The sequence below is a fragment of the Miniopterus schreibersii genome (genome assembly GCF_964146895.1).
Source record: "Miniopterus schreibersii genome assembly, chromosome: 12".
In the NCBI taxonomy this organism is placed as follows: domain Eukaryota; kingdom Metazoa; phylum Chordata; class Mammalia; order Chiroptera; family Miniopteridae; genus Miniopterus; species Miniopterus schreibersii.
The window spans coordinates 50,478,700-50,498,702 of record NC_138112.1 but is presented as its reverse complement, the minus strand read 5'-3'; the positions used below and the strand labels follow the sequence as shown (position 1 = coordinate 50,498,702).

At 41.9% G+C, this 20,003-nt stretch overlaps 1 protein-coding gene across 13 annotated transcripts in view; it reads right to left on the bottom strand.

Annotated features, from left to right (window-relative positions):
- The window catches only part of GAS2 (growth arrest specific 2), a 133,715-nt gene that overhangs the window by 19,274 nt on the left and 94,438 nt on the right, over window positions 1-20,003 (bottom strand). For 7 of the 13 annotated variants that reach the window (XM_081154967.1, XM_081154966.1, XM_081154965.1 and 4 more), the window contains one exon: window positions 14,423-14,476. The exons of 5 other annotated variants lie outside the window; for them this stretch is intronic. In XM_081154967.1, coding sequence (XP_081011093.1) covers window positions 14,423-14,476 — 54 coding nt within the window. Of the gene's footprint in view, window positions 1-14,422; window positions 14,477-14,677; window positions 14,823-20,003 lie in introns of all 13 variants that reach the window. One more of the 13 variants, XR_014000058.1, reaches the window with a different exon arrangement.

Here is a 20,003-nt window from a genome sequence, read left to right as displayed (position 1 = left end):
AAACTCTGCTGGAACAAAAGCAGTAAACATGGTTTTCTCCAACATTTCTCACCACTGCCTTGTATTCTAAATAAATCTACATTTCACTCTAGCATACTTGTGAGAGTAACATTTAGTGAGCATGTGTGTATGTATGCACATATATAAAACACAAACTATATACAGGTCATTATATATGTACATAAATTACGTATATTGCATGTACTTGTATAAATTATTACATGCAATATGTAATAATGATGTGAACATGATATAATTATAATAACTAATAACAGTGATTCTCTGTTGAGCAATTTATCTCATTTAATACATTTGACAACCTTATGTGGGAGATATTAGCTTTCTCCCTTTGCAATTTAATTGCCAAGGATCAGAGAGGTTGAACAACTTGGCCAGTGTCACACAGTGTAATGAGCCAGAGTGGGATTTATATCACACATTTCAGAGAACTTGAAGTCTCTGAGAGTTTTGAGACCAGGGATTTTTTTTCTATTTCTATTTTTCTTAGTTTCTATTCTTTCTTACCGAACACAGGTAAGTGCTCAACCAATGTGTTACATCAGTTGTAAGAACAGCTTGTTCCCATTTCACGGTGTTACGGAGAAGCGATCCATGTGGGGAAATAAAGGCAATTACTAGATGCATGTTAAAATGTGGATTCAGACCTTGTCCCAAAATAATTTAATCAGAATTTCTTAGGGAGGGTAGTTTTCTTAGTTTTCCAGGTAATTCTAATATACAGCAATTGCTGAGATTTGATAGGGTAGTGACTAAGTTTTTAATAGTTTTAGAAGCCTTTTCTCACTTCTTATTGATACATTCTCTAAGATAGAACTGAACATATCAACTAGTTATGAGAAGGTTATGGATGTGGTGTCTGGAACTGAAGGAGACACAGGTTTGCAGCTCACAACACAAACAATGTCCCACCCATATGTGCTCTATTCCTTTTGACCAACTGTGTGACTTCAATGACAGACGCGGGAATCTCTTTTTGTCTATTTAAATAAACAGCATTTCCCTACAAGGTCAGCATTTATAGAGGTTAGTGGTTGACAGAATCATTTCCGTCCTACATTCCTGATTATCTTTTAGGATCTCAGCAAAATGTCTAAGATCTAGCTTGAGATGTGATTTATTATTAAAACTAACTCTAAATTACTACCACCGAACAGGAGAGCTCTGCACTTAATGGACAAGTAATAACCTGCTGTATGAGCATGTGGATAAATGGACAAGACAAGGACTTCTTAAGTAATGAGATCCGAGGCTGGTCTTATTGCTTGAGTTTCAAAAATCCACTTCAAGGCATTCTTAGTAATCTCTACCAGTATTTCTTTCTAGTCAATTGTTTATAAAATAATAAAGATTGATGGTGACATCTCAGATAAAGTTCTCCTTTTCACAATTTTTTAAAAACTCAACTGATATAAACACAGATCTGTTTTCAAATAATGAACGTCTTACAAGCTTTGTGATTATTTAAATAGAACAATGAAATATAATTAGGAACATTTTAAGCTGTGCTGAGGTGGCCCCAACAAAGGTGGCTTGCCTCTGGAAAGGTGAAATAAGAGAGTGGGTTTAGTGTTGGTTTCTTGGTTTGCTTTGGTTTTCAACCAAAGCTCCCTATGGAAAACTAAGTCCTACTAAGGCCTTTTGCAGGACTTACCCAAGAAGTTAGTCCTGTATGTCCTGCTTTACATTCAGAATCCATTCAGATCGCTCCACAGAACTCATAGTCGCTATTAGCATGAAAGCAATTCCTGGGCATGCTAACATGTCGACATGTCCCCGAATTACAATGCTAATTGTTCCATATAAGTAAAACTATCTAGGTTCATAGTTTTTTTGGGTGTTTTTTTTTTTTGGTCATTTATATTCCTGTAGATTCATCATCTTACAGAGGGGTACTCGGGAGGCTTTCTGACGACCCTTCCAGCGACGGGGGCCTATCACCCAGTATTTCGAGCGGCAGCGAGCTCAGAGCAGACACTCCACGGGCTGCTGTACTGAGGTAAAGGTGGAGACACACCTCACAAAGAGCCCCCAAGAAGCCCGTGACCCGCACAAACTGTGCAGGCGCAGCTGTGGAGGTGACCGGGCCATTCCCCGATTCCCAAGGCATCAGCGAAGTCCTCTCGTCGGCACAGACATTGTTCCATTCTGCATAAAATACTGTTCTTGAATATTAAGCAGCCGGTGACTCAGTGCCATCTGGCACTTCCTGGTTAAACACGGCTCTCAGAGAGTGAGAAAAAATCGTTTCCAAAAAGGACAAGTGTCAGAAGGAATCAGAGAGGCCAGGTGAGTGTGAGAGGACACGAGCGCCCACTCAGGGCAGTGGGAGCGGGGTGCAGGGCACCAAAGGCTTGTCGCATAGACTGCTTGCCCCCGCAGTCTACACGGAGGTCCTCTCTGAGCCCTGTGGGTTGGTTGTTTTTTTGTTTTTCCCCTCGGCAATATTATTGTGAAGCGTGGGTCTGTGATACACAGAGCAGGCTGGGCTTAGTTGACAAAACAGCTGCAACTCACACAGGCCAAACAAGCTGTCCTTGACATTCAGAGTCCCTGAGGATGGAGCGTGGAGAGTGACGGGGGACCTTTAGAATTTTCTCTGTCTCCCCCCAACCCCCTGGCCCCGTTTTGTCCTCCAAGGGTGACGATGTCCTTGCCATCTAATCATAGGCTCTTACTGGCACTGGCTTTCCTGGAGCCCTCTGTGCCCATGCCAAGGGATGCAAAATGGTCTACAAGTGAGTCTAACCTATGACCTCAGGCCTCAGAGTCAGAGGGCAGACCTGGAAGAGAAAGCCAGGGAGAAAGAATACTAAGAGGGATGTCTTAGAAATGAAGGTTAAATGTTTTCACATGAGAGTGGAGATGGACAATATGCAGAGGACCTAGACCCCCGGTGAGGACACGTGTGCAGGACCTGGCTTGGTTCCCAGGCCCATGAAGGGAAGATGTAGGCAGCGAGGAGGACACCCAGAGGGTGGCCTTGAGGGTGAAGCGCCCAGCAGAGCCGGGTGTGGGAAGGGCTGAGCGGGCTCCTCAGAGCGGTCAGCTGCCACCTACAGTTCAAGCACTCCGGGCTCTAGGCCACGCGCCCAATGCACAGCGATCGGAAGGCAGGTCTTTCCGTGCCTGTTTACAGAGGAGGACTGGCTCACGGGAGGGCAGTGACTCACCAGGCAACGCGACTGGTCATGGCAGAGCTGGGGGAGGTCTCGGTGGGGTGGTGGGGTATATAGACTGTCGAAGCCAGAAAATACCTTAGAGGGGGCAGTCCAGGGTTTCCCTTTTCACAGATGATGACAAGGAGCCCTTAACCGACACGCCTCGCTCAGGCTGGCTTTGCCCAGATCAGCTGAGTCTTAGCTTCGCTGAGACTTCAAATGGTGCTTCCCAATCGGTTCACAACTAAGGAACCATTTCATTTCATTTTTCTTTTAAACCCTGTCTTTTGACTGAATGAAGATGATGGTAATCAACCCTTATAGGCTACTGTGTGCTCATTACTGAACCAGGTGTCCTTTCTGGCTCTCATAACAAATATGTCATAGATATCATTAGTCCCCTTTGTACAGATAGGAGAATTCATCCTCACAGTTGTTGCATGACTGGCTCAGAGTGACAAAACAGGCCCGGGGCTCCATTTTATATTTTATTCTAATATCTGCATTCTTCTTACATGTCATGCTGTGAGAATTTGCCTGCAAAATCTATTCATTAAGAAATAACTTAGTACCCATTTTAATTAATCAAAAACATATATATGCTACGTAAAACATCAATTGATGAGTAGGAAGAAACAGTTATACCAAGTTGACCTAGAGCCGGACGCCCGCACACCCTCGCCACTGCTGAAGGTACAAGTGTCATTTTGCTTTCTGAGACACTGGAATTAGCCCACACACCCTCGTTTCTGCAAGCACAAGACCTGGAAGGCCAGCTACCTCAAGGTGGAGACTATTTTGTTACATTACGATAAAAACAATTCCTGCTGATTTTATGTTCTCGGTCTTCCTATTTCACTGAGTTAAATAATAAACCTCAGGGACTTTACGGACATATTTTTCGACAGAAGCGCAGATCCACAATTGTGATTTGCTTTGCATTAAAGTTCCCAATGAAAATCTGTGAGTTGTTGAAGGGGTTACTATTTTTTTTTCTATAGAAACAAAGGCACTAGAAACATGCAAAGAGGTAATGAGCACTGCGCTTCTCTCTCTGGGAGGCAAAAATTACAAAAGAGAAATGATAGATGGCGCTTGCCAGAAATTTTAATTAAACCTGTGAGTGAAAAATTCTGAATCAGGCCAAGAGGCAGCTGCACTCATACGTGACCTGCTGAAATACCAGGGGCGGGGACATGTGTCAGGAAATAGATATCCTGAGAGAGCAGCCATAATATCCTTGGATTTCATTTAATCTGGCTCTCCATAAAGCGTGGCTCTGAAGGGCCTTCCAGGAGACTCCCCTCGCTCGGTGAATACCTCAGAATACAAAGCAAACTGCTCCTGGTTGCTTAGTGACACCCTCGAGTAGACCACAGGGTGTCTTCAGTGCCTGTGTGCTGTCCCTTGTTTGTCCAAGGACGGTATTCCCTGCCCCTCTGCATTGCTGCCTTTGGGCCAATAATTAAGTCATGAAAAGTCCCGACCATGGAGGATTTCACGTGGAATTTCTCTATGAATTAGGACTAAAGAACACCAGGTCTCCATATAAACATCATAATTCCTCCTATTGCCTGCTTTCCCAGAAAGACATTTAGCAGATGCATCTTTTCTCATCCATGCTTCCACATGTTCCCTAATCAGGTTCTGACATGCATTTGGAGCCAGGAGGAAAAACTTAAAATTGAGACATGAGCATGGTTCAGTCTTGGCTTCATTACTTATAGGTTGACTGATTCTGGCCTGGTCTTAATTTCTCAGGTTCTCGTCTGTAAATCTCGTCTGTAGCTTTGGGGGCTGTTACGGGGCCAAATGTCCTGAATTCCAAGTACTTTGTAAATAGTCAAGCATGAAATAAACACGGTCTGTGACTATTTTTTCTTTATTTCTAAACCACGCTTACTCTCCTTTGCCATACAATAGAAAGTTAAAGGTTTATATGGCTTGAATTCAATCTTGAATCCAGTTAGAATTAAACTTCTTGCAAGTTGATACATTTCATGAGAAGAGCATGCTCTTCCTTATTAAAACCATCCTTGATATGTGCGCTTCCTGTATGAATTCCACAAAAATAGCCAAAAACAAAAACCACTATTCAGAAGAATATATCATTTTAGTATAGAAACTCTCGCGCCTTTAATTCTTGTTACAAGTTACAGAATCAAAGTCTTGAATTCGAGGCCACAATTAATGCTTGATGATCTGCCAAGTGGTCTTCATTTTAAGCCTGATCTTCGTGATGTTCACCCTGACTTCCTGGGAAGGACACGGTCGATCCCTAGTACCTTCTGTCTTTCTCCAGCTCAGGAGAAATTTTAGTTTGGCACAGAGCTGCCTAGAATAAAGGCTACTGTCCCAGTCTCCCCTGCAGGTAAATGTGACCACATGTCTAAGTCACAGCCAATGACATGTAAGCAGAAGGGTCGAGTGAGTGGGTGCAGAGGCCCTCTGTCCCTTCTTCATCCCTCCTCCAGGGTCTGCCTGGGGCCCAGAGCGATGCTGGGCCACGTGGCTGGGACCCAGCACAGCAATGGCAGAGTGATGAACTGGAGACCTTGAGTCCCTGAGGACTCTGGGGAGCGCGCATCCATCCAGCCCTGGGCTTGCGCGATGGGGAAATTCACTTCCATCTTCTCTAAGCCACTGATGTCTTGTTTGTTTCTGTTACTCACAGCCAACTAATGAAATCAATTTTCCACATCTGGGTTTTCAGAGTCCTTCAACTTTCAAAAACCCTGCATTGTCTCAACAATTTATTTGAATGCAAATACATTTGGCAAATACAGGGCTGGGCAAAAGTAGGTTTACGGCTGTGAGTACATGAAACGCAGAGTTTATTCTTGTATTATGATTTGTTAATTATTGTATTATTTTCCATATGAATAACCGTAAACCTGCTTTTGCCCCACCCTGTATTTAGGCTCCAACTCTCAAATGCAAGACCAAGTGCCAGAGACCGTGCTGTGCCGAGGGGACCCTGTGAGCCACTCCAACACCTGTCAGGCCCCTAGGTCCTCCACAGCGAAGGCAGGTGACGCGTGAGGGGCTGCGGATCAGAACCCTTCACACACGTCGGGAGGCAGGAACGTTTTTTGGAGGAAGGACATTAGGAGTAACGACTGAAAAATGAGATGTTAGGAAATGGGCAGAGAGAGGATAAGCATTCCAGAAAGAGGAACAGCATTTCCCAAAGCCTTTGGGCAGGTAACAGCAGAGTGCTGAAGGAAGAGAGGTCCAACATGGCTAAAGCACAGCGAGGGGGACACACACAGAAGCGGAGGGTGGGTGGGCACGGTCCTAAATGTCTCACCATCGCCTCCTAAACGAGGCGCATAGACAAAATCTAATCTAAGAAAGATGACCAGCGCTCATGGGCAAGAAAATTCTAGGGCCCATGTTTTAGAATTTTCTTGTGGGTGAGCAGACAGAATTTAAACCCACACCACAGAATCAAATTATTCCCTGAATCAATGGGGGTTTTTTCCCCCCAAAAGGAAAAAACACTGAAGTGAGAAAAGCTAACGCTTAATGGGGTCATTGTTTTGCCCTAGTTTATATAAGAATGAACAGACCAAGCTAAAATGTGCAAGTCATTCCTCTCAACAGAAACCCCTCTGTTCACCATCCTTCTCATTTACAGAAATAAATAAATGGAACTCTCCTCTCTGGCAGAAGCTGGCTGCTCAGAATGTTTTTTCTTTGTCTCCTACATACGGAAATATTGAGGCATTTCCCTGAGCAGACGTGTGCATGTGCACTTCTAACATCTCCATGGTCCTGGGAAGACTTGGAGAAAGCCCATTAGAGGGATAAAATAATTCACCGAGAACACTAGAGGGCAGGTGTCCCTTTTAAATCTGCTTTAATTTCCACTCAGACTGAGACCCGAGCATTACCATTGTAGGTGTACATGCCTGAGTGGGTCTGTTTTTCCGGAATTGCCCACGTATAAGGTGAAAAATCGGCTACACTGCTCCTCAGCTGAGCCAAACTGTGGACCTGCTCCTACTGTCCCCTCGAAACTACTCTCCCTGCTTTTTGCAAAGCAAGCCTGGCTTCTCATTTAAGTGTCACTTCAAATATCATTTCCTTGGAGAGTCCCCCACCGCCCCACCCCAAGCTTTACTAAAGTAACCCCTCCTGAACCCCATTACTCTGTATTGCACCAAATGTTTCCTCCTGACACATGCCAGAGCCCAAAGTTACCTGCATACTTGCTAACTTGAAAGTAACCTGTCTCTGCTAGAAGGTGGATCCCTTAAAGGCAGTGACCTTGTCTTATCTATTTGCCAGTCTGTTCTCAGGGCCTAGGAAAGAATTTCTGGACTATTGGCTGAATGACTATCTGCTGAACGAACGGTCGGTCCTTTAAAATGAGCATTATTATTATTATTCACATTACAGATACTCGCTAAGATTTGAAACAACTTGATCAAGGTCATGCAGCAAGTTGATGGCAGAATTTCTTGACCTCAGAGACTCACTTAAGCTATAAAAGTTTCTTCTCTTAACTAAATATTTGGCGGGGATAAAGTAATTATTCTTAAGAAAACCATCATTTTCTAAATTCTAGTTTGTTCTCTGCCTCTTCCCCTCTATTTTATTAATGTCTAATCAAGTCTACCCTCAGCATACTATTCAGATTGTCCATTTTTTCTTTCTATTCTCTCTGCCATCATTTTATTTATTTTTTCTAATATGTTTTTATTGATTTGAGAGAGAGAGAGAGAAACATGGATCAGCTGCCTTCTGCATGGCCCCACTGGGGATCGAGCCCACAACCCAGGCGTGTGCCAGGGAACCCAACCAGCGACCTCTCGCTGTATGGGAAGGCGCTCAACCAACTGAGCCACAGCAGCCAGGGCTGCCACCGTTTTAATCAATACTCATATCCTGTGAACAATCGAAATAACCTAATAAATTGCATTGCCTTTAGTTTTTTCATGCTCCAACCCATAATCCCATACACAAACCACTTCAGGATTAACTAACTGCCTTAACCTGCAAGTTTATCATGCCATTGCTCAACAACTCCAATTGCTATCTATTGCTTTCAGGTTAAAGTGCAATTTGGGGGGGGCTTTCTATTCAAGACCCTCCATAATTGCCCCCAGCCTACTTTCCTTGCATTATTTCCTACTTACTCTCTCTGCATGATTTCTGGAGAAACTGGCCCGCTCGCTATTCTAACACCTCCTGAGTTCATCCTATTCTACGGTTCTCACCCTAAAATCCTCCCCAAACGCCCTCCCACATTCAAATCCCATTCACTCCTCCAGACGCTGGTAAATTCCCACCTGCCCTTGGAAAGCGCTCCCCAGGAGCCCAGCTCACACCGAGCCGCCTGCACGTGAGCTCAGAGCGCCCAGCTCCCTGCAGGCCCCGCAGCAAATTCTCATCAGATGAATTACCGCATCCGCAGTGGAAACCGTGCTCTCTCTTAGGGCGCCCTTTACTTCATCTTGTTTTATTTTGCTTGAGCAAAATAAAATTTTATTTTCCTTTCCAGCTGGATCTTTGAGGTCGGAGTCCCTGCCTCCCCTCCAGGTCCTTTCATACAGGACATCATACCTATCATCTGACAAGGGAGCCAAATGTCGTGGAGTACCATGGACACCCTTGTCCTTTCTAATTTGTTCTACAGCTCAGGGCTTAACAACTGTGCTTACAATGACTAACCCCACAGATCTGATCAGAGAGACCACCTGAGATTCAAAAATACGTCCTCTCTTTTCCTTCCGTGTTTTCACCATCATTGATACGCTGTGAACCAAATTATCAATCTAAGCCACCCCTTGTTGCATCCCTCGCTACAAGAGGTCAGAAGTTTCTCTTTTCACTTTTCTGACCCTCATGAAATGACCACCCAACAGCTGTGGCCAACAATGTGAAGATACCAGACCAGGCACCGGCACTGAGACTAGGACAGAACCCTGCCCACACTCTCCAGGGCAACACGGACGAACGACAGCGACCGGCGTCACACTGGCTCAGCGCTCAGGGTCATCGTTTGCTGAACGCCCTGGAAATTCAGAGGAAGGATGAAGGGGTCAGGCTGGGACATTACGGGACAATATCGGGAGCTGCCGTCAACAGCGGTGCAGTCACCGCGCCCCCGACGCGTCGGGCCGTCCCATACAATCCCAACCCCCTACACATTTGTAATCTATAGCAACTTTAAGAGCTTCGCACATATTTTTAAAAGAAAGATAAATGATGAAACTGACAACTCGCTCTTCAGTCGCTGGGACATTGACTTAATCCACTCACAAGGCGGCCTTCCCCAGCCGCTGCAGCCCAAACAGTCCCACCCGGGGCCTCCCTTCCACTTTCTCCTGTTCTCTCCTCCTTGTTGGTACATGACAAGAGCTTTTGTATTTATTGATCTTTGTCAGAAATCAGCAAAATATGGCCCAGAGGACAAATCCTGCCCTATCCTACCTTGGTAAATAGTTTTATTAGAACACAGCCATTCGTTACAGACTGCCTATGGCTGCCCTTGCGCTGAAACAGTAGAATTGAATAGTTGTGGCAGGAACCGTAAGGCCCACAAAGCCTAAACTATTTACATCTGGCCTTGCTCTATCTGCCTCTCGAGCTATGTGTTTATTGTTTCCTCACTCCCAAAATATGAAGAGAGACTATTCTGTTTACTGCTCTAACCATGACACTAGTGCCTAGCACATAATAGGTGCTTAATACCCCTTGCCAATCACTCCTAGATGTAACAGGAGAAAGGTAAGTTGTGTTGACATGCACCCAAAGCTCTGAACTCAGTCACACATCTGGAATCACTGCTTTCTGGGAATATATGTAATGAGCTCGTGTAAAGAAAATTGTAAAGGGCCATAGAATACTCTGGGGAGGATTCTTGAACCAAGGAACAGTTTTCATAGAAAGTGTCTTGGTCTCATTTCTGGGCCCATTAGAGGTAGAGCAGTGCATTTTTTATAACCCTGCTATGGTAAGAGAAACATGTCCAGGCAGGTTTGCACTGAGAATTAGGGTAACATCTGGAGATAAGAGTTTAGAGTAACACATTTCTAAAAACTTGTTGATGGTAGCACCAGCCTGTGCCTTTTTCTTAATTTCTTTGACTCTTATCAATTGATATTACCCAGAGGGTTGTGTGTTTTTTAACCCACCACAGTTGTAAAATATGAAGATACCATTTCCCATCATTCTCTCTTAGTTTATATGAGTAGCTCACAATTTTGTTCTATGGTAAAGTTCTCACCAAAAGAATCTCTTATTAAGAAGTGGAAATTCTGACCTACTGAAACCCAGTCAAGTTCTCTCTGCCAGGCAGATGTGTCCGAACCAGCCAAAATCAACATGCTGCTGTTCAGATATTCTGTTTAAGAGGGAAAGATGAATTTAACAGTGTTTCAGTTTTAAGTGACCTACACACCAAGATAGGGAGCCTCACCGAGTAGGTCATAATATGTATCACATCTGGAATTTTTATCAGATAGGTCTCCAGGCTGAGCTGCCAATCTCATGACCTACCCACTCCCCACGCCAATATGGTTGGATGGTAGTCACACCTTTTCTACTCATTCTCTGTATGACAGCCTATGTGATTTAAAATACAATTTACTGACATATCTGCCCTTCTAAAAATTCCTCAGCATCTACATATTGCCTTTAGGAGAAAGGCAAAGCTCGCATAACACAGGTGGCTCCTAGGGACTTGACCCTGTGCCCAGCTACTTCGAGTGTCCCCTTCCCTCAAGGCTCACATCGCCCTCCCCTACTCCCACCCTCTGCTCTGAAGGATGCACGTCGAAGAGTTCTGATAATGCTCCATTCTGTCCCTGTCCCCCTTTCATCTCTTTCTAGCTCTTTCTACCTCTCCCTTTTCTCTAGTGCTCCCAAGCCTTTGTGCATGCTGGCCCCCTTTGATTCTGCCTGACATGCTCTCCCTCCTCCTGAACATCCTAGAGTCTCATCTCAGACTTCCTTCTCCTAACAGCCTTTCTTGATTCCACAAGTCCAGATTAAAATCCTATGATAGGCAATAATATTGGAAACTCCAACTCCAAATCTAAGAAATGTCTCACATGGAAGACTAATGCAGGGTAGAGCTCTGAATTAAACTCTGATGTCTCCCCCAACATGATCTAAATTCTTAAAGTCAATGTACCAAACACTGCTCTAAGTATCTCCCAAGCAACTCAACTATGCGTTCCTTAGATAAATCTTCAAATGCTATTGAAAAAATTCAGGATTGTTCTTTTAAAATACGATCAAAGTTGTTTGTTTAAAATAGCACGCTAAATACATGTTACTCAAAGATAGGTCTTGTTTTGAAAGCCCCGCACTTTAAGGAAATCAGAGAGAAAATGTGGTTGAAGATCAGCCACTTGTAGTAGCTCCAACACGTAGTGCTATGAGAAAGCACTGGGTTACTCTGGAGAAATGCTTGTAACAGAATAAATAGGTTTGGAGATCACTGAGTATGAAATTGCATGTAAAATGAAAAACAAAACAAAACTGACATATTTACGGGGACTATCTGAGCAGCAAATCCTGGGCGGAGGCATTTTAAGAACATCAAGGCCTCCTCAGTAGCCTCTGGGTATGTGGAAACAGCTGTAATCTAAATGATTAAAATGTGTGCCACCTTTTCTAGAACCTGCTGTGGGAGGGCAGTCAAAGGTGGCACCTTGGGAGTGAAATGACCTAAGAAGTGCCAACAAGGGCAGGCAGAAAAGGTAACCTTGCTACAGAGAGAAGAACAGTCCACACCAGACAAGTCCAAGGGCACGTGCTGATTCCAGCTCTGCACAGGCCTGGCAAGGTCCCAAGGCGGCCTAAATCTGAGGGACGAAGGCTGAGGGGTAGCACTGGACAAAGGAGCGAAGATGACCAGAACATAAGCCCCGTCTGTGGAAAGGTGTATGAAATGAGGCAGGGGACTGAAAACTAGGTACAGACTAGAATAAAGAGACTCAGTGTTGGCAAGCCTCTCAGCAAGTCTCGGGGCAGAAGGCAGAGCTTCCTTCAGGGGAACCACAAGCACACACTGCAGGCCCCTGGAGGGAGAATTAGGGGGTTGGCCCCTGCTGATGTCCAGGTATTTCTCCCTTAGGTCCAAGATGTGATCAGGTCTTCTAAACCCTGCTTGCCAGTGTCCCAGAAGCTCTCAACATTCTCCCAGAACCTCCTGGGTTCAAAGCTGAAAGGACAGGTGGCCCTGAAAGGGGCTGCACCCACTGAAGGCCCTCTGATCGTTTGAGGACCAGAACAGAGCCCGATGACAAAGCTCAGCTCCAAGCTGCCCTTGGGTGTTACGGGGTCTCTGAGAAATATCACCGGGAAGCAAGTCTTGACCTTGACTTTTGTGCATTTCACATCAGTTAGGACAATGCCAGTGCTGTCATTCTATGTCTGCATTTAAATGGAAAAACAAGGAACCAGGATGGGGGATGCCACTCCGGAAACTTGGCAAAGTACCCCCTCTTTCTCTAAGTCATCGTCTCTGGGAGAAGAGGGAAGGCAGAGAGAGGGAGAAAAGGGCTCTACTGCCTTTAGCCTCCCGAGCGGGGTTTGAACTGCCCTCCCACAAGAGCAAGCATGCCAGCTCCGCGCAAACCTTCCCCGCAACGTGACATCCGCATCCGTGATGCCTGAGATCAGAGGGACCTCAAAGATTTCTTTAGAGACTCACCCTAACGTACAAAGAATTGTGACCAGGGTTGTCAGATAACTACATTCCTGACTCTCGAATTCAATTTGTGCCCTCATAAAAGACACTTTATGAAACAGAAAAAAAAAAAAAATCACTTTTAAGAGATGCGAGGAGAGGTGTGACAATTTAAGTAGTGGAAGGAATTACAGACACTCGTATTCTTGGAACAAAGAAAAGGTGTCCTGCAACATCTTCCCTTTTAGCCAAATGAATAGTGGATGGCAAACCTCCCACCCAGCCAGCAAGGCCGTGGTTCGGTGAACCTCGGTGATAAATGGAGGCCAGAGGCTGTCACAGCCAGATTAGCACAGGAGGCGCAGGTTTCGCCTTCATTTAATAGAAACTTGCTTCACAAGTCTATGCAAGGTCTTCAGCAGGTCCAAGGAAAGTTATGTCTGGTGTTTCTGCCCCAACTTGATCAGACACTCTAATGCTTTATCAACACACTTTCAGGTTCATTGAGGAGATTTTAGAAGTGACTCTTCAGGAACTAACCTCTCTCCTACTTGTCAATTATTAGTGTCTATAACCAATTCAGTATTTCATTGTCAGAATCATTAGTAGTGTCTGACCGATTACTTACATTGTCAAACGTGATCTTTACAAAGAAACAGATTATACAGAAATGGTACCCTCAATAACTCTGATAGTTCTTTGCACATTTCACAGACTTATGTATTTGGTGAATAAATGAAGAATAAATTATGCATAAAGAAATGCATTTAAATCATTTTTTAATGAAATCTAAACTAATTCCCATAATGTAGTTTTAAGATATACTTATCCTATTTAAATAATATACAAAATGGGGCTTTTCTAGTGACTATTTTGTATTTATGTGAAACAGGTAACACTTATTCAAGTAAGCTGCTCTTTCTAGATCAGAATTACTAACATTTAAAAACTAAAAATGGCCCAGCCCTTCTATGTACACTATTTCAGGGCTGTAAATTCAAGTCGTATTCCATTGTTCTGACTTTTATTGTACCAAAGTACTAAACCCCACCTGTGAGGTGAGGCACTGCTGACACGTCAGGTAAGTATGGTGTCAGGAGCAGAGATGGGACAGGGTCCAGGAGGTTCCAGATGTGAGAAACCACAAAGGGCACTTTGTACAATGGCATTTTTATTCCACAAGCGTATTATATTAGATATTTTAAAGCAAAGACTAAGATGATATTGCATATAGAAGCTAAACCAAGGACTATACTTTTGAACAATTTTAATAATAAACTAAATGAAGGAATGCTCTGGAGCATGGGAATTGTGTTCAGAAAAGACAAAAACATCAGGGTACTGCCTGCCACCCACTGTCAGCCCCAGATTGCCATTTATACAAAGTGTGATGGGAAAACCAAAGGAGAACCATCATTTGAACACCACACTAAAAGTAAAAACAAAAAAATAAAAAGAAAGAAAGAAAAAAGAAAAGAAAACAAAGGTAAATTATTCACTTTTTGTTGCCCAATTTCCCTCATTTATCTAGAGGTGAAAGCTCCATGGTGGAAGCAAAGTGGAGAGGTTTCCCCTTAATTATCTAAGTAATTACCTTAAGTGTCTGCCTGGCTTTGGCTGTGGAGACATAGTAACAACCATGCAGACCCTACTGAAACAAGAAGATAGGAAGTTCATAAAATGTTCTCCGTCTCCACGCAGCAAGGCACGCGAACATTGCCTGGAAATGCAAACTGTGATCTTTTGTGACAAAATTAAAGAAACCTTTTTAAAAAAAAAAAAAAAGTTACAGTGAGAATGACTATTTGTATATTTTTTCACATCCTACTGTGAAGGAAAGTTTTATTACCTAATAATCCACACTAGCGATAACTGAAGGATACACCATCTGAGAACTGTAGGCTGTGCTGGCCCCTGGCATTTTAAAAGGCGAATGCTAGAATTATCTGCTTTCTGGGGCTCTTTGGTTTCCTGTTCGTTGCTCAGAACTGTTACTACAAAAATAAGAGATACATGTAAGGAAATCATTTTCCCTGGGAAACAGATATCAAGTCTGTGCCTCATTTCCACAAGAGGAACATACCGGACTCTATAGGATGTCTGATGAAGTCCTAGAAAAAAATTGTTAAGTAAATGAAGCCATTATTTTCAGTGTGAAACCTCCTACTTTGGGGGATGTCCTGCCATCTTGTTCCGACTTCCCTGGTACCCATTCGGCTCGCTGATGCTGGCCCCTTGCTTTTATTCAAGGCCCTATCATTATATTTACTCTCCGAAAACTGTGTGGCCCAGGAGGCACTCTGCCATGCCATTCTGTTGCAGTCAGAATGGATTTACGCGGCATTCTAATCTCACAGTGGCCACATGCTCACAAAGAAACACCTACTTTGTCTGAAAGGTAATTTGTTGAAAGGCCTTCAGTTGGAATTGAAAGACCTGTCCCAGATTCTCTTGTCTAAGCATTGTGGTTCTAAAATGAAGTCATCCTTGGGAAACAGTTTTTCCCTTTAATATGATTCGATATTATCATGGCTATAATTTCTTTATCTACTAGTCAGGGCTCTTTTCCCTTTATCCTTGGAATATTTCACTTCCTCTTTTCTCCAGTTGATATATATCAGATCTATGGGGGAAGATCCTGTTCAATCCTTGATGCAAGATGTCAATAAAATGCAGGTTTCTCTGGAATTCTTTCAGTGCACACCAGAGGGTTTCTCTTTGCTATAATGTTGAATAAAAAGAGACAAATGAGGTCTCCAAGGCTGGATAGGACAGTCCCCACCTTGCTTCTGAGACTACTTCTAGTTCCTTGTCATATTGACTGTATGTTGTTAGGGAAATGTTAGGAGGCCAAAAGGTGTTTTGCAAACATCACCGTGGGAGAGGAATTTTGTGATATATACACTGTGCTCCCAAGTGCTTCCTGGGGCAAGGCTGAAGCCCGCCTTAGCCTCATTCCCATCAGGTGGGTAGGCAACGTGACATTCACAAAACTCCTAGTGTGCTGTGGGCCACAGGATTTTCCATAATTTTTCTATTAACCCATGACATCAAAAGACCATGAATATAAAAAATGAGTCATGGACTCTGTGAAATTATTACGGATAACACATTGATGGGCAATGACAAATTGATATGTTACTACTATCTGGGTGTTACAGTTGTGAAATGGGATTCTCAGAAACTTTATGCCTGAAGTCAAAGTGAGAAGATAGATTTTAAGTCAGGCCTGCCCTTTACCAGCTTTCAAATGATGCCTCAGATAGACTATCCAATTATCTCTGTCCCACTTAGTCTATGAGGCTGGATTTCAAAAAAATAAGACAAATGACTGTGTTCAGAGTGAAAGTTAGAGACTGTTAAGGAAGGTGTCAGTTTCTGGGAAAATGAACAAATAAAACATTGGATGGATTGGTGTGTTTTTTTTAAAAAAAAGGCAGGGGTAGGGGTAAGGGTGAGAAAGTCCTTTACATGGTGATTTCTCAGATAATTAGAAATTTTTCCATGGATCTTATAGCCCCTTAAAATGTGTCTGTAACACAAACTAGATTATACGAACTCTAAGCTGCAGGGACAGTGTTTCTCCACTAGCCATGAGTGTGAGAGGTGTAAGGGTGAGAAGTTGGCAAGGAGGGCTGGTGTGTAAAGGAAACAGTGATGTAAAAGAAAGCTGCAACCACGGGAAGAGTAATGTTATGCAGTGATTTCTTGCTGGGATTCTTATAGGGAAATGGCAAATAACTCTCTATAAAATCACTAGGATTTTTTTTTTTTTTTTTTTTTTACTAACATCAGGATTTTCATTACAAAACAAATTGAGAATCTATCCTAAGGCCAATATTAAACCCAAATCCCTCATACCTTGTTCCTCCCAAAATCTACACAAAGATTTCCTCAAGGTCTTAGTATGCTTCTAACAAGATGGCAGGAAATGGCACAACGTATCCGAAAACAACACACAGCCAAGCTTCAAATAAAAATGTTAACATTAATAAAACTGAAACACGCCATCCCAGTGAACTAAAGTTTGGTGTGACTCGGTAAGGCTCCTGCAACGAAAGGCTGGGCAATTAGGAAAAGGGAGCGCCTGCTGGGTCCAGGACCAAAATTCCATGTTTTTACTGAGGAACTGAAATTCAAAATGTCAAGAATTAGAGAAGAAATTCAACGCAAGGTCTTAAAATGACCAAGTCAGCAGAAGCTTAATTCATCGATTCTATGAAAAAGATACCACTAAATAAATGAGTCCTATTTTATTACAGTCCCTGTTGTAATGAAAAAATTTCTACCACGTTTGACTACACTCCATACAAACTCAAGACGGCCACATTTGCAAAATACATTTCTTAATGAATCTGGCTGCATCCTGTTTATGCAACTTCAGCCCATGGGAGAATTATATATAATTTATAATGACAGATATTTCACAGGTTTGTTCTTTGGCTGCTAGAAGACTCATCAATAATTCAAGACCATGACACATTATGTCTAATTGTTTCATTTCTCCCTCTTTTGCAAAATATCCTTCATATTTTAATCATTAAAATCATTCACATTTATATCAGCATAGAGCTTATAAACCAAGAAATGTTCTTGTTAGGAAGACTACAAAAGGAAGGAAGAGAAAAATTCTTATAAACTTTACAGTTTCACGTTACTGTGTTACGTCTACTTTGTAATGCAAGGCAAACGATCCTTAAATCAAAACCATAGTGAACGGCTAAGTGTTTCCATTTTTATTAAAGATTTAAAAAAACTTCAAAGGAAAATTTCACTGTGTGAAGTTGAAAATATATGGAATTTAATATATAAAAATGTATAATAAGCTTTAACCCTGTATCAACCACTTACTAGCTGGATTACCTTGGCAAAGTTGTTAAATCTCTGTTATCTGCAGTTTCCTCAACAATAAGATATGTCAATTAACAATTACACTGATTTTTTTTTTCAAAGAGTAGTAAAGTAATGAAAATAAAATAAGATGATGTATAAGTGAATGTGTTTTACAAATGATATAAAAGTAAGATATTCTGCACCACCATCAAGTGCCAGGATAAAAACAGTTAAGAAACATTGTTATTTAAAAATTACTTGACATCCGTTTTTAGGGAACTTGCTTTAAAAGCATTAGTGGCCATGCCAAAAGTTTTCAGTTTGAACTTTGTCCCAAGTCCAATTTAGACCCTTTCATAAAAGTATTAAAAGGTACACAAGACCATTTCTCCTCCTTACCCTACTGCAGCGTGTCCAGAAACTCCTTTTATACATAATCAGATGATTTCATCATAAAACAAACTGAAAACGGAAATCTGTTTGAGAATATTGCTTAGTTTCTTCATTCCCAGAATAAATTTTTGCTTCTTGAAGACTTTTCAAGTCTGGTAAATATATATTTTAAAAAATCAATAAATAGGTAGTACTAGGTGAAAATCATTCTGGTTGATTTTTCTAAAAAATTTTTTTGGAGGGGTGGTTGTTATTGTTTTTTTAATGCTCTGTTTCCTGGGTACTTTCTTCCAACTCTCCAACAGGATTGGCTATCAAGTTTCATATTTTTTCCAAAGCACACCGACAAAGGGATAAGCAGATTAGGAGCAGCACATTAAGTATGAGTCAATTATTAATGGATGCTGAAAGGCTGGGGAGCGATACTCACAACATGAACTGCCCAAAGACTAGACAGTCTGAAAGAGAATGAGAGCATACATTGTAGTTAAAACCACGGGCTCTGAAGGCAGGTATGTCGAATTCGAAGGAAGGTTTTCACTCTTATGGCTGTGCGGCCTTTGACAAGTAATTAATGCCCTAACACTCAATTTCCTTATTGTTAAAATGGAAATAATAATAGTGCCTATCTCAGAGAGTTGTGAGGGCTAAATAAAAGAATCCAAGGAAAGTAGCTAGAAAAGTAGCTGACACACAGAAAACAGTCAGTGAATATTAAACAGTATATGTAATGAAATGCAGACAAAATGATTTATTTTTCTCACAAAATACTTGACTAGGGTTTTAAAATCCAGGCACACAGAAATCGGTTTAATATTTGTGTTAAAATCAAAATGCCAAATTATTACTTTAATTTAACTTTCTCATATTGTGCCTTTTCACTACACATACACACACTACACTATAATACATACATACATATAATACATATATACATACATACATGCATATATATATGCATGTATACATATGCAACAAATGCATCCTAATGGCAGGAAGGCTATGGCAATGCAGAAATTAGAAATACAGATCACAGGGCCTGTGCACTTTCTCAGTGAAGTCATTTAATTTTCCAATACTTCTGTAAGTTTAAATAATTTTGGTGTGTGGCTAGTGCAAGAAATGGTCCATTTATTCTAGATGCAAGGTGGGAGAGAGTCACAAATGTATTGCACAACTCGAAGGCATGGTAAACCTTGCTAATCTAGTTAGAAATGAGTAAGGGTGCTTATCAGGTCAGGCGAAAGATAGACACAATTTTTAAAACACTCCTCATTCCAAAGTGGCCAATAATAACAAATTCTCAGGAAAAAAGTATCTTTGGTTTTGAATTCTCACTTATTTACTGTCCTTCACACTTGATATACCTCTTAAGTCCATGGAAGAAGTGAATTTTCTAACTTAAATAACAATGTAGAGATCTGCCCATCTGTATGTATGTATGTATATGTAGGTATGTATGTGTATACACACACACACACATATATGTTTATCTATATTAACTAATTTTTCCATTCTTGTAAGAGAATGTATTTTTTTCTTGCTTTTAAAAGTGGTGTTAAACGCAGTATTGGGTGCAATCTTCAACAAAGTTTAATTTTTTCTATGCTTAAAGGTTTCATCCTCAAGGGATACATCAGGGACAAATCTCAAGAAAACAACACCCTAACAGCTGATTTATTTTTACAGCAAAGGTTGACCATTATTTATTTTGCATTCTCGCAGGACATATGCCTTTCTCAGAAAGAGGAGTTTAAGAGGACTTTCATTTGCAAAGTCCCTTGAGAGGTGTGTTACCAAAGTGTAAATTAGCACCGCGCTATTAGCCCGGCCTCACTGAGCGTGAGTGAATTACAAACAGGTGAGAGTGTCATGAGTGGAGCAAAATACTAAGAAAAGAATCTAAAACCTGAAATTAAAGCGTTTGCATACATCTTGAACGCCGCTGC